Genomic DNA, 15,249 nt, shown 5'->3' on the forward strand with positions numbered 1-15,249 from the left:
CTACATGTTTTATGTGCAGTTCATATATATTGGTCAGTCAAGGTTTATCTGTAAGTACACAAAGAAAAAAAATTATTGTTACGGCTGTGGAAATTCGCAGAGCACCATATAGGTCCTTACATCAGTTATGTCGATAAGTCTGTGTTCAGATAGATTTCCCCACCAATGTCTAAAGGGATTTTATTCGTGTAACCGGGCTGTGATCTTTGAGTTCGCCGTTTTTCTTTTATTATCGTTATTTTGGACCAACCGCCATTACTACCACCACAAAGCACCACCAACCACAACCACAACCACGATCACGATCACCACAACCACCTTCTCGTCAACCGCCAACATACCCATAGACAACGAACAGCGCCTTCACAACAACCACCTTAATCACCACCACCCACACCACCCTCACAACCAACACAAACGCCAGCCACACCACCATCAATACCACCGCAAAACACCAGCCACGCCACCATAACGCCAACCACACCACCACCGCATTTCCACCTCAGAACGGTTACGAGAAGCCTGGCATTCATCGGGGGAGAACGGACGACGGCCTCACCCATCCCCCCCCCCCAACGACAACCACGTGCGGAAAAGACGCCCGGAGAAAGAAAAATAATGGAAAAGGCCCCGATTCGTCGAGGAAAACGCCCTGCTTCTGGAAGCTTCGCGCACGTGCTGGAAGAGGAGGGGGGGAGCGAAAGGGAGGGGCGAAGCACCGTGAAGATAAAAGGGCACGCTGAACGCAAGTCTCTCTTGGTCGCTGCTGGAGGTTGTGGAAAGGAGAAAAGAGTGTCGTGTCGGAGTTGTGGGCAGTGTGTAGAGCCGCGGTAGGGAGCTGGAGAGAGCAGAGCGCAGCGGAGCCAAGGCGCGCGGCCTGCCGTACTGTGGGTCGTTGGAGAGGGGACGTCGAGGGTCGCCCCAGCAAGTCACCACGAGGGACAAGGTAGCCAGCCGGTCTCTCGGAGCCTTTGCGGTCTACACGGCTCCGTGCCTATAAAGACCCCAAGAGGTCCAGTTTACCCCCTTGTCTTTGATGGGGTTTTTCCTTTGTTTCTTTGCGTGAATGCTGTGGTGCCATGTCCGTAAGTAGAACTGTACAATTGTGTACATAATAAATGGACGGTGGTAGCTCTTTGTCTTGCTCGAGTCTTGTCCCTACCCCCATTCATTGCATGATTGAATACATGCATTGTTTGCATGCATGACTGCATAACCGCATCTTTGACCGTATACATGCATGTTTGGTTGTGAAATAAATGTGTTTGTTTAAATGTCACCCGTTCGTTGCGTCCTTTTCCCTAATTGAATTGCCGTTGTGCGTTCGGAATATAGTTGGTGTTTAAATAGCCGATAAAAGTGATCGGATCCAACGGGGCTGCGCGATAATACCCCGCTCGGTTATCCCAAAACGAATTGAGCTGCTTAAGCGGCTCGTTTCCAAGCGGCTCCGTTGAGGTACAATCTCTCGGTAATCTACCCACGCGATTAATTAGGTAAATCGAAGATTTGGGGATTTTTGTTACATTATAACATGTTACATGTTACATAATTACAGGGGATCCACCCTGTAGCGCGGGTGGAGTACGGACAAGGTTGTGGTGTGGTTGAAAACACACGTGGCTGGTTTTCGGTGTTTATCCAGAAAGCCGCGACTGGATTATCCATTCGGTGGGCGAGGCGGCCGCCATTGGCTAAACGTGGTCGCTCGCACGCTGACGGGCGAGGATCCACAACAATACATATTTCATTAGATATACACAAAATATACGATTTTCACTGATTTTCCAAAATGGCAACCCCTTCTCAAAATGTTGGGACAAGTTTGTGAATAATATTTATGGGTACTTACTATCATAATGGTGCCCAGTGAAGTGCATTCAGCCATCGAAACACAGATAAATCTATTTAAAAAAATATTCAAAAATCAACATCATTTCCAAAAATATGGATTTTCCTGAAATTTCAAAATGGCGGCCCACGGTCAAAAAAAGGCGGGAAAATTTTCAAACTTTGGTCGATCACCTAACTTCACTTGTGGAATCGATAGGCACATAGTGCTTCATTCCAGCAACTACTTTTGCAAAAGTGGTCCACCCGACTGCACATGCAACAATGACCCCCAGACCTCTTGGTGTGTTCTACACATGAGCGAACGACCCCCAGACCTCGTGGTGTGTACTGCACATGCGCAAACGACCCTCAGACCTCGTGGTGTGTTCTGCACATTAGGGTGCACCACTTTTGCAAAAGTAGTTGCTGGAATGAAGCACTATGTACCTATCGATTCCACTAGTGAAGTTACGTGATCGACCAAAGTTTGAAAATTTTCCCGCCTTTTTTGACCGCGGGCCACCATTTTGAAATTTCAGGAAAAATCCATTTTTGGAAATATTGATTTTTGAATATTTTTAAAAAGAGATTTCTCTGTTTGGATGGCCGAATGCACTTCAGTCGGCACCATTATGATAGTAAGTACCCGTAAATATTATTCACAAACTTGTCCCGACATTTTGAGAAGGGGTTGCCATTTTGGAAATTCAGTGAAAATCGTATATTTTGTGTATATCTAATGAATTTTTTTTTATTATTCTTCTTTGTGTACTTGCAGATAAACCTTGACTGACCAATATATATGAACTGCACATAAAACCTGTAGTCGAGCACTGACAGAGCAAACAAAAGATCCGGGTGTAAAGCTATTTCGTCGTTTGAAGGGCGAATCTAACACCCTTGTTATTGACGACACAAAAGTGAACAAATTTTCCTGGGATTCAGCAGATCCCTGGTTGTGTGAAGTAGCACAGGATGTTCTCATCTGGTCATGGGAACAGTTAGAGAACAAAACGTTTCCGCGAGATGATTATAAGGAATTAATCACGCTCGTGGTTATTTGCCTCGGTGGTAATCATGCCAACTTCAAGTTTATGCGCCCTGGCGCTGACCACCACGCCAGGTGGATGGCGAAAGCCATCTATTTTCTCAAATTTGCTTTGCTCCAAGACCAGTTCAAGATATCGGATGTTCAACAAGTGTATTTAAACACAGTGGCCAAGTTCGTAGGTCTGTTAGTAGTAGATTAATGGGGTTTCTGGTGCACCCATGCAAATAAATGGGGAACACTATGAATTGAACCCCGAAAACCCCCTAAACAGGAGAATGATTCCTCACCCCCCCCCCCATACAAATATCTTGGGAGAGAACTCTGACTCGAGATCCATCAGGAAAAAAGAGAACGATTTTCTGCCATACAAGCTCATGTTAAATTGAGACCGTCTCAGGGCCCAAAAAACCTCATACAAATTAATAGGGGAAGCTTTCTTGCTCAAGGCTTATTTGGTCAAAAGAGGAGAATGATTTTCTCCCCCTCTGACTCTTAGTCCATGGGGTCAAAAGAAGAGATCGATCTCTGCCCCATTACTTACTCCACTCAAAGAGTGATCCAACGAATATTTGTTCATGTTCTGTTTGAGGTAATAAATTAATTTTCCAATTACATTCATCAACATCGAGTATATTCACAAATATTATTTTAGAACTTAGTTCTTGGTCTAAATTTCTTTGTTGAGCAGAGATAAAATGATAAACTTCTCTTAATGTTCTTGTTTGACCACTTCCTGAGCCTCAGATTATTTTTGTGTAAGCCACGGCCACTTTTTCATAAGCCACGCCTACCTTTCCCATTAGCCACGCCCATTTTAAGCCACGCCTACTTTCCATGAGACTTTTAATAATCCATGCTCACTTTTCATAAACCCCGCCCACTTTTACTAAGCCCCGCCTACTCTTACATCATTTCCAGTTAATCTCTGACACAAACAATTCATCAGAAAATTCTAGAATTCTAGAAAATTTCTGGATGAAGGCCTGTTCTTGACCAGGGAATTTCCAAAGGAAACCACACCCACCAGTCTTTCTATATAAAAGGCTTAAAACCCAGACCGAATTTAAACGCATTTTTACTTTTACTGAGAATGGACTGTTGTGCTGAGCTTGAGTGGGATGACTTTGGAGTTCCTTGGAGTTCTACTACTTGTATGGAACTAAACATTCAAGTTGATGAACTGGATTCAAACCTCTTATCTATTGAGGTAAGATTTTATTTTCCTATTTGCAGAGTTTGATTTAAGTCTATAATCATTTAATAAGTAAATCACTTAATTAATACATTAATATTTTCTCTCACAGGAAATTGTATCAGCAATACAAAATGAAAATACCGCTTTTGCCACAACTTGGGACGAAATTGTTGGTTTGGTTGAAGACCTTGTGAGCGACCAAGACCCACAGAATGAGCTCGACCCTGATGACCCAACCAAAGAGATATACCTTGGAGACCCGCAAAATCCTGAAAAAGAGTTTTACAGCAATAGTACACATTGTGAGTTATCAAGACAATACCCACTTAACAAGATATACCTTGATGAGCCAGAATACAAGTTTTACCTTGGAGACTCACAAATTTTGAAAAAAAAAAAAAAAAAAATCAGTAAGTGTGTTCTGCCTTGATGGTTTAAATAACTACCTTGGAGACTCGGGAAAAGGGTTCTGCCAAGATGGTTCTAAATATGGAACCTACCTTGGAGACTAACAAATTTTGAAAAAGTTAGTAAACAAGTTATCCTTGGTGGTTTTAAATATGAAACCTACCTCGGAGACCTCACAAATTTTGAAGAAAAAAAAAAAAAAAAAATCAGTAAATGAGTTCTGCCTTGATGGTTTAAATAACTACCATGGAGACTTGGGAAAAGGGTTCTGCCAAGATTCTTCTAAATATGGAACCAACCTTGGAGACTCACAAGGTTTGAAAAATTAGTAAATGAGTTATCCTTGGTGGTTTTAAATCTGAAACCTACCTCGGAGACTTCACAAATTTTGAAAAAAAAAAAAAAAAAAAAAAAATAAAAATAATCAGAAAATGAGTTCTGCCTTGATGGTTTAAATAACTACCTTGGAGACTCGGGAAAAGGGTTCTGCCAAGAAGGTTCTAAATATGGAACCTACCTTGGAGACTCAAGTTTTGATAAAAATCAGGAAATGAGTAATCCCTTGGAGAGTTTGTAAGTTGGTTTTATTTTGGAGACTTAAAATGTGGGTTCTGGCTTGATAACTCACAATGTGATACATATCTTGGAAACTCAACAGGAATGTGGTTATACCTTGGAGACTTGGAAAGTTGGGTTTATTTTGGAGACTTGAAATGTGGTTTCTACCAAGAAGACTCTTGCGGATCTAAACCTATCGATGTAGTTCTTTGTTGGATGGTGTTTGATGAGAGCAATATCAAGAAAGTTCTGGGAAGAAAGTGCAGGAAAGTTCTTACTCCCCCTTTCTACTTCATCAAACTTGAAAGCCTTAAAAGACAGAATTGGAAGAAGAGAAAAGAAAGAAAAAAAAAACCAAAAAAAACAAATTACCCCCGTGTGGGGGTGACGGTCATCTCTATAATACCACAAGTTCTCAATGTTCAGTTATGACCGAAGACTACTGCGCAGCTCGAACTGCGCAGCTTGGTTGAAGATGACTCGACATTTTGGCGCATGCGCACGAAATTATATTTTGAAAATAAATGCCGACGTTTACATTTCGGGTTTTGAAACGTTTGCACCTTCGGCGGAAAATGTATAAATATAAAAGGCTAAAAAAATGCGTTTTATATTTATATTTCATTTCTCCTTCCTTCTTTGCGAATCGCATTGGCGTTTTTGGCCATCTTCCAGATCTCGTGACGCTCAAACGGGAAGGACATTCTAAAATCTGTCCGGTTTGATACAAGATAATATTTTTTACGATCATAATCAATAAACAGTTGCCGAATATCTTGTAGAATGGCAGACTAGATAGGTTTTGAAAATGGCGATTTTTATAACTTACGTGACCTCGTCCCTGACCTTGAACCCGGACAAAAGTTATATCGTTGTGCAACACTCATCGACCTCTACCCACATACTAAGTTTCATCAAGATCGGAAAGAAAAATTGACGGACATTTGGTCCGGCTTGATAAGGTCATCTCAGGAGAGATGACCGAAAAAAACCATAAAAAAAAAATATATTGTTGGTTCTCGGAAGAATATGCAGGAAGGTTCTGACTCCCCCTTTCTACTTCATCAAACTTGAAAACCTTAAAAGACAGAATTGGAAGAAGACAAAATATATATATATATATATATATATATATATATATATATATATATATATACATATACATATACATATACATATACATATACATACCTATACACATACTGAAACGCAAAAGAAACTTACCACCTTTTAAACCTTCAAATATCAACAATAACACTGCGTGTAGTAAATGTGTGAACTTATTTGTGGACAATAGTGTCCTCGCTGTCAGACAAAACGGTCACAGATAGTCACTTGAACCTTCAATGGTCACTTCATAGCACAGCTGTTGAACAGCTGTTTTGACTGTCAATGATTAGCCAAGGGGTACTGGATGACAGTGACAGACTTTGGATGCGTAGTGGGGACCTAGCTAAGCTACGTGGTGTTAAAAGGTACGTGCTGTAATGTAAGGGACGACGTGGGAGCACGAGTTAGTTAGGGGAGGTAGTTAAAAGGATGGCAGAGTACAGCGGTGTGTGTGTTGAAGAGTCGTGAGGTGGATGTTGAGTGAGTGAGGCCAGCGGGTCTGTGTGAATGGAGCGAATGGGGAATGCATGGTGCGATGAGTGATTGGGGGGGAGGAGTGACTCCCGCCCAAGGGACCCCGGTTTCAGTGTAGAGCAAGTTTGGGGGTTAGTTAAATTGAAAAATGGAGGTCGTTTTGTTGTTGGTGGGAAAGTAGGCTCGAAACCCGTTTGGAGGGGTGCAGGAGCCCTGTTGACGGGCTGGGAGCGTGGCTGCGAAAGGTGAGTATCGCTGAGTGGGTACCCCGGGCACCGGGCTAGTCGGCCGTAGTAGGCCAAGGGCCCATGGGGAGGGGGCGGGATAGCGTTGTGGGCACGGGTGCGCCCGCATGGTGCGGGGGCCCGGGGCGCCATTAGCCGCGTGGGCAGTGTTGTGGGCACGGGTGACCCTCGGAAAGGGGCCCGGGAAGCCAGCCTGCCACGTGAGCGTTTCAGGGGAGTCGCCATGGAGGGCACTCCCCGGTGTTTAGGGAGCTGGTAGGCTCGGAGGCAGTGTAGTGCCCGGGGGTGCCATAGCTGGAGAATCGGCAAAGGGTCGTTCCTGCCAAGGGAGCCACGCGTCCCCGCCATGAGACCGTGTGAGGGTACGGAAAGAAAATTGGGGGGCGAGGCCCGAAATTGTAAGGACACCAACACAGGCGACGGGAATCTGGGTTGTTAGAACCAATAGTTTAAGCGAGAGGCGCTTGTTGAAAGCCCCGGGTAGTTTAAAGGTAAATGGATAGGGTAGATTAGGAAGTGTACCTCTCCGCATCATCCATCCCTTCGCTCTCGTTGTGGGCCGCTGGACCCACTTTGTGTTATAGATCGCTGAAGTCTGGGGAGGCCATCTTGAGGCTTGAGTTGGGCCTCGACGCAGGACGGTAGCTCTCCCTCATTCCCCTCCAGGAAGGGAACGTAGGGGTTGGGAGTAGGCTCGGACAGGATAGGTTAGCCGAACAGAGACAGTAAAGGGGGGTTAGGGGAGGAATTATAGTGGGAGATAGGAAATAAATAAAAAAAAAAATAAAAAAAAATAATTAATTGGGGCTAAATTGGTTTTTGACAAATTAAGGGAGTGGGTAGGGACAGTGACAGGCAAAGGCGATAGGTTGGGAGGGAGACCGTAGGGTATGTCCGATTCCGCCTTCTGAGTGGCCAGCACTACCGCACTCCCTCAACCAACCTGCAATGCACGGCGAGAGGCCGGCCAACTTCGTCTGTGGCTGTGCTTCAAGGCCTGTGCCGGTCGAATCGTCCACCGGCTGTGTTCGCCTGCAGCGGCCCTGTTCTGCAGGGTGTGTTTGCCTGCTGCCTTTGCCATGCCATGCCCACTGCCCACATCATCAGTTTCCCCCCGTTCAATTTTGCTTTTCCCCCCTTGTTCATTGCTATGTGCGCCAGGATCGTCGGCAAGCCACAAGGGCTGTCCTGTTGGCAGCTACAACACGGGCCTGCAGTGGCGGCCCGTGCACCGGTTTTCGTTTGACTTTTTCTGCCTGCAAAGTCCATTGATCCTGGGCCATGGTTTAGTCTAAAATTTATAAGATAAGATGTACTGTAAATATGAGTGCGCCCCCGGCATGTCTGTCTAGCGCCGGCAATTTTATTTAAGTCGTCCGTGTGAGTGGGTTTGTTTCGTTAGTTACTCAGCCCTCAGGTTATTTATTTTGGGGACACGAATACCCTGAATGTCGCACTCAGGGATCCGTAGGTAAAACGTACTAGGGGAGAACTACACATGATGGCACACGAGAATTTGACGACTCGGGGCGAGTCTGTAAAAAGGGGAGGGGGTCGTGTTACGGCTGTGGAAATTCGCAAACCACCATTCAGGTCCCGTATGCGAGATATCTCTGAAGTACATGTGTTGTTAGCCCCAAACCCGTTGTTTCGAGGGAATAAAGGTCATTCATTCGGGCTGCGACGCTTTGAGTCGGTCGTTTTTCTTTCTCTATCTTTTATTTCAAATAAAACCCAACGAGGATGCTCGGTGGGCTTTTCGCGCCATTCTTCTCCGCTCGGTGTGAGGGGAGAGAAGCAAGGGGAGGGCAGCTGGCGCTCGATTGGTGGATGCGCGGTGTGACGCGGCCAGAGAGGAGGAACGCCCCTCTTCGAGACCTTTCTCGAAGCACCTCGAAGGGGGGGTGGAGCAAAGAACAGGGCGGAGCAACAGGGCGGAGCTCCGAGGATATAAAAGTCGGAGACGGGAGAAGTAGTTTTGTAGATGCTCTTGCTCGGTGGATATACGTGCTTCATGGTTGCTCTCGTCTTCCGGCTCGCTCGTCCAGGTGGCCGCTGGCGGGGTCTTTGTGGGGCAGTTGCAAGACCCCACTGGCGGGAAGGAGCGTCCGCCATTCCCCTCTCCCGACTTTGGGCATCCACGTTTCCCTCTCCCCCCCCCTATCCACGCTGGGATAGCGCCGAACACTCTGTCCGTGGCGTCGAGTGGCCAACACGTGCAGGCGCGAGGCACGCCGGAGAGGCTCCGCCTACCATGCTCGCGCACGGAGTCGCGGCCAGGCGGGACCACGTCGACGGACGTCGGAGAGGGACTTGACACGCTCAGGGAAGTCGCAACTTCCATTTCTTTTGGGTTCTGTGTAAACGTGTGTGTGTGGCGCCAGTCTGGTGAAGTAAAATTGTATAAGTGTTCTGTGTAGTAAATCATATTCGGTTGTAGCTCTGCATCGTTCCAGGCTTGTGTTTCTTTACGGTGATTGTAAATACGTGTATTGCTTTTATTGTATCCCTGTGACTAATATACATGCCTTCCGTGCTTCCGTATTAAATGTGCTTGTCCGATTGTTCCCCGTTTCGCTACGTCCTTTCCATCGTTTGAATCTCCATCTTGCTTCACGTAACGGGTTCGTCGTGGGCTTAATACGCCCGATAATTAATCGGAACCGTCGAGGCCGACAATAACACCGCTCGGTTATCCCGAAAGTACGGAACGGACGGCTGAAGCGGCCCGTGTCCGGAGTCGACCTGCAGCGAGGTGCGATCGCCCGGTTTACCATCCGCGTGGGTACTTAGGTAGGTCTAGTTTGGCGAACAACCCTATCCCACGCGGGTGGCCGATTGGCACGATCGTGGTGAGGCCAAAAGGCCCACCCGTGACTAGCTCCCAGCGTTAGTCCGAGAGGGTCACGACGGAATTGTCCGTCCGGTGGGCGACGTGCCACGATTCGAGTCACGTGGCCATTCGCACGCCGGCGGGCACGAATTCGCAATATACATGATCCAGATCTCCTTAAATACGAAGCACTTGTACACATCCTCACATTGAGGGTGCCTTTTGAGAGCGTCCATGAATTTTTAAATATATTCGGACATTTGCTTTAAAGTTTCGAAAAGTTCACATCACTATTTAAAGAATATTCCATTTAATGTATTGTAAATTCGAAAATACATTATTGATTTTGTAAACACACTACATTTAGTAAATACACTATGACGGATCTCACTATTGGCTTAATCAAGGTACATGACAAAATATCGGAAGTTATTGTTTTTTTTTTAGCCGACAAAATCTTTCGGACGCTGCTATTGGACACATTTGTCCTTGTTTATTCTTTGTGAACTTGCAGATAAACCTTGATTGACCAATATTTATGAACTGCAAGTAAAACATGGAGTCGAGCACGTGACAGAGAAAACAAAAGATCCGGGTGTAAAGCAACTTCGTCGTTTGAAGGCCGAATGGAACAACCTTGTTATTGACAAAACAAAACTGAACAAATTTTCCTGGGATTCAGCAGATCCCTGGTTGTGTGAAGTAGCGCAGGATGTTCTTATCTGGTCATGGGAACAGTGAGAGCAAAACGTTTCTTTGAGATGATAAGGAATTAATCATGCTCATGTTTATTTGGCTCAGTGGTAATCTCGCCAACTTCAAGTTACTGCGCCCTGGCGCTGACCACCACGCGAGGTGGCTGGCGAAAGCCATCTATTTTCTCAAATTTGCTTTGCTCAAAGACCAGTTCAAGATATCAGATATCAGACATGTTCCTGTACAAACATTACGACAGTGGTGCAGCAGATGCTTGTATCTTGTCGTGCAATCACCATACTTGGTACTTAACACCTCAGTTAGTTGTGTTGTCCCGAGCCGATAACGGTGTCCCGAACACAAAGAGAGTGTTGATGGGACAAGTATTATTTGATACAGAACAGCCTGAGAAGTTCGACTCTGGCAAGACACAACTTCCCCACGTGGAATTTAATTCAACTGAATATATGCCAACCCGAAGGTCTTTCATTAGCCAAGAATCATGGCTGATGTTTGACCTCCTAGGAATAGACGATGATCAGAAGTGGCTGCAGACACCTGTGGCTATGTGGGACAAGTTCTATAGTTACAGGAAATTTTGCGAAAGTGCTAATTCTTTGCGTGTTGGAAATGATCTTGCTGAAAGAGGAATTAAGCTGGTGTCTGACTTTATTCATATGTGCAATGATGAGAAAAAACGTCTGGCATTGCTTCAGTGCAGGGAAGAGCACAGGAAGCTTCACCCAGACAATATAAAACAAACACTATGTTCTCTATAAGATATCTGAGTGGTTGCTCGTTTGCTGGATTGTAATGTTGTCATATATGAAAACCATGTCGCTCAAAAATATTTGGTTGTTCTCATAATTAATTCATCATGCTCTCATTTGTCATTAATAATGTCTTTTATGAAAACGCTCCCACTGATATTCTGTAAATGCCGAACAATGTGCCGTGCAATATTTGTCAAAATATGGGATTTTCAGTGAAATTCCAAAATGGCAACCCCATCTCAAAATGTTGGGACAAGTTGTGAATAATATTTACGGGTACTGACTATAATAATGGTGCCGACTGAAGTGCATTCGGCCGTCAAAACACAGAGAAATATATATTTTTAAATATTCAAATATCAATATTATTTCCAAAAATATGGATTTTTCCTGAAATTTCAAAATAGCGGCCCACGGTCAAAAAAGGCGGGAAAATTTTCAAACTTTGGTCGTTCACCTGTCTTCACGAGTGGAATCGATAGGCACAGAGTGCTTAATTCCAGCAACTACTCTTGCAAAAGTGGTACACCGTTCTGCGCATGCGCGAACAACCCCCAGACCTCGTGGTGTGTTCTGCGCATGCGCGAACGACCCCCAGACCTCGTGGTGTGTTCTGCGCATGCGCGAACGACCCCCAGACCTCGTGGTGTGTTCTGCGCATGCGCGAACGACCCCCAGACCTCGTGGTGTGTTCTGCGCATGCGCGAACGACCCCCAGACCTCGTGGTGTGTTCTGCGCATGCGCGAACGACCCCCAGACCTCGTGGTGTGTTCTGCGCATGCGCGAACGACCCCCAGACCTCGTGGTGTGTTCTGCGCATGCGCGAACGACCCCCAGACCTCGTGGTGTGTTCTGCGCATGCGCGAACAACCCTCAGACCTAATGGTGTTTTCATAAAGACATCATTAATGACAAATGAGAGCATGATCGTTCTGTGGTACACCGTTCAAAAGTGGTACACCTTTTTTTTTTTTACACCACGCGGATGGTACAAAAGTGGTACAAAAGAGAACATTATGATAACAACCAAATATGTTTTAAGCGACATGGTTTTCATATATGACAACATAACAATCCAGCAAACAAGCAACCACACAGATATCTGAAAGAACATCGCGTTTGTCTTGTATAATCTGGGTAAAGCTTCCTGTGCTCTTCCTTGCACTGTTGCAATGCTTGACGTTGTTTCTCATCATTGCACATATGAATAAAGTCAGACACGAGCTTAATTCATCTTTCAGCTCGATGATTTACGACACACAAAGAAAAAGCACTTTCGCAAAATTTCCTGTAACTGGTGAACTTGACCCACATAGCCACAGGTGTCTGCAGCCACTCCTCAACATCGTCTATTCCTCAGAGGTCAAACATCAGCCAGGATTCTTGGCTAATGAAAGATCTTAGCGTTGGCATATCAGTTGAATTAAATTCCACATGGGGAAGTTATGCCAGAGTCACACTTCTCAGGACTTTCTGTATCAAATAACACTTGTCCCATCATCTGTCTCTGTCTCTCTGTTCGAGACACGGTTATCAACTAGGGACAACACAAATAAACGAGGTATTCAGTACCAAGTATGGCGATTGCACGACAAGATACAAGCATCTGCTACACTACTGTCGTAATGTTTGTACAGGAACATGTCAGCCATGAACTTCAGATCAGATGGTGTCGTGCCGCATATGTGCTGAGTGGACTCTGTAGGAATGCTTTCGCATCGAACAGACCTACGAATTGCCACTGTTTAAATACCCTTGTTGAACATCCGATATCTTGAACTGGTCTTGGAGAAAAGTAAATTTGAGAAATTAGATGGCTTTCACCATCCCTCTGGCGTGGTGGTCAGCGCTTGCGTGCATTCACTTGATGTTGGCGAGATGACCACAGAGCCAACGAACGACGAGCGTGAACAATTTCTTCTAATCATCTCGAGGAAACGTTTTGTTTTGCAACTGTTCCCGTGACCAGATAAGAACGTCCTGCGCTTCTTCACACAACCAGGGATCTGCTGAATCCCAGGAAAATTTGTTCAGTTTTGTGTGGTCAATAACAAGGGTGTTCCATTCGGCCTTCAAACGACGAAATAGCTTTACACCCGGATCTTTTGTTTGCTCTGTCACGTGCTCGACTACATGTTTTATGTGCAGTTCGTATATATTGGTCAGTCAAGGTTTATCTGCAAGTACACAAAGAATAAAAAAATATATTTCATTAGACATACGCGACTGGATTATCCGTTCGGTGGGCGAGGCGGCCGCCATTGGCTAAACGTGGTCGCTCGCACGCTGACAGGCGAGGATCCCCATCAATACATATTTCATTAGATATACACAAAATATACGATTTTCACTGAATTTTCAAAATGGCAACCCCTTCTCAAAATGTCGGGACAAGTTTGTGAATAATATTTATGGGTACTTACTATCATAATGGTGCCTACTGGAGTCCATTCAGCCATTGAAACACAGAGAAATATATATTTTAAAATATTCAAAAATCAATGTTATTTTTCCAAAAATATTTCCAAAAATATGGATTTTTCCTGAAATTTCAAACTGGCGGCCCGCGGTCAAAAAAGGCGGGAAAATGTTCAAACTTTGCTCGATCACCTAACCTCACTCGTGGAATGGATAGGCACATCGTGCTTTATTCCAGCAACTACTTTTGCAAAAGTGGTACACCCTCATGCCCATCCTCACTGCATTTTGCCCTGCCTGGAGATTCAACCCCATGTCCTGCATTTCACCCCTCAGTGTCAGCATATTTGTATCCATTTCTTTTGCATTTGTATTTATTTTTCCTTCATGCCATCAATTTTGTTTTCCATTCCATCCATTTTTGCCAACAAAATTGTCAATAGCTGGCTCGTGTCAAGTGGCCCTGTGGCAGTCGATTCGCCATTATCGGTCACGGTTTCGCTTGGGACTGGGGAAGGAATTTGACGGAGGGGGTGGGGGGTGTCAAAAGCCGCTGCCCCCGCACTCCCTTCGGGCTCTGGGTTTGGTTGTGGGGGAAGTTCAACCTGCATGGGAGTGTCCTGCACGGTGATTTCGTCCTGAGCCATAGATTCATTCATTTCTAATTCTCTTCCCTCCTGCCCCCGCTCGCCTTGAGCTGCCATTTTGCGTATCGGAAATAAAAAAATTTCAACGCTCGGAATTTAATGGAACCGGAGGGTCTCCTCGCACACCCTTGATCTGGTTCCATAAATTTCATGTGGAGGAGGATGAACTTGAATCCCACATCCTGACAACAGTGTTGTGGATCCTGGGTGGCGGGATTCTCACCCAGTCCTTGGTGCCACCCTCACCACCAGTCTTTGGGGTTTATAATGCTGGCCGGCTCAGCACAGGCCTCGGGTCACACACCTTCAATCGCGATACCAACGTAATCCTTGTACCTTGCCAGTTGGGGAAATAGAACCCCTGGTTCCAGACTGGTTGTGTCAGAGGCCGAGCGTTGTCTGCCAGTCTGTAACCATTTTGTTTTTATATGCCAATCAAACGGATCGTTCGACGCGACAAATTAATCCATAGCGGCAACTTCAGACGAATTAACCAGATTTATTGGGGAACATCGGGGATCACAACACAAGCAAAATTCACGACAATGGTTTTATTAACAATCCTCAACCAGTTCTTAACTTGGGAACCACGGTCTACAGGTTTTGAGGGGGTCGCTACCGAAATATGCCTTACACAACATGTGCAGACAAAGATAAACAGCATGCATGCAAGACAAGACAGAGTACTTGGTGAGGTCTCATGGATGAGAAGACAGTGTCAAGAGCACGAATGTCGCTCGCAACAAGCGGATGTCCACGGATTCGAGCTCCCGCTCGAACGTGCCGCGCGGCGAAATGGAGCTCGTCCTCCCTTTGCCCCTTTCGCACCACACGCAGTCTCTGCACCCTCTGACCCCACGCAAGTTTGACGACGGTCCTCAGCTGATCTCTCACGGTCCAGCACACAAATCCAGGCCTGGCCTGTTCTCCAGACAAGGACCAAATCGAGGTGCCGGGCTCCGGCAAGCGGATCGGCAAACGTGTCGAGCCGTTGGTATCAGCAGGGA

General features: G+C 45.6%; 1 protein-coding gene across 3 annotated transcripts in view; it reads right to left on the bottom strand.

The window, feature by feature from the left end:
* NUP42 (nucleoporin 42) overlaps positions 1–15,249 on the bottom strand; it is a 64,981-nt gene that overhangs the window by 19,900 nt on the left and 29,832 nt on the right. For 2 of the 3 annotated variants that reach the window (XR_015060986.1, XM_085892316.1), the window contains exon 5: positions 4,221–4,348. The exons of the other annotated variant lie outside the window; for it this stretch is intronic. Coding sequence is in view for 1 of the 2 variants with exons in the window: in XM_085892316.1 (XP_085748442.1) it covers positions 4,221–4,348 (128 nt within the window). In the remaining variant the exon portion in view is untranslated. The remainder of the gene's footprint in view (positions 1–4,220; positions 4,349–15,249) is intronic. 3 annotated transcript variants of the gene reach the window in all.

Source organism: Eptatretus burgeri, chromosome 8 (genome assembly GCF_056783735.1).
Source record: "Eptatretus burgeri isolate ZD-2024b chromosome 8, Ebu_testis_v1, whole genome shotgun sequence".
NCBI lineage: Eukaryota > Metazoa > Chordata > Myxini > Myxiniformes > Myxinidae > Eptatretus > Eptatretus burgeri.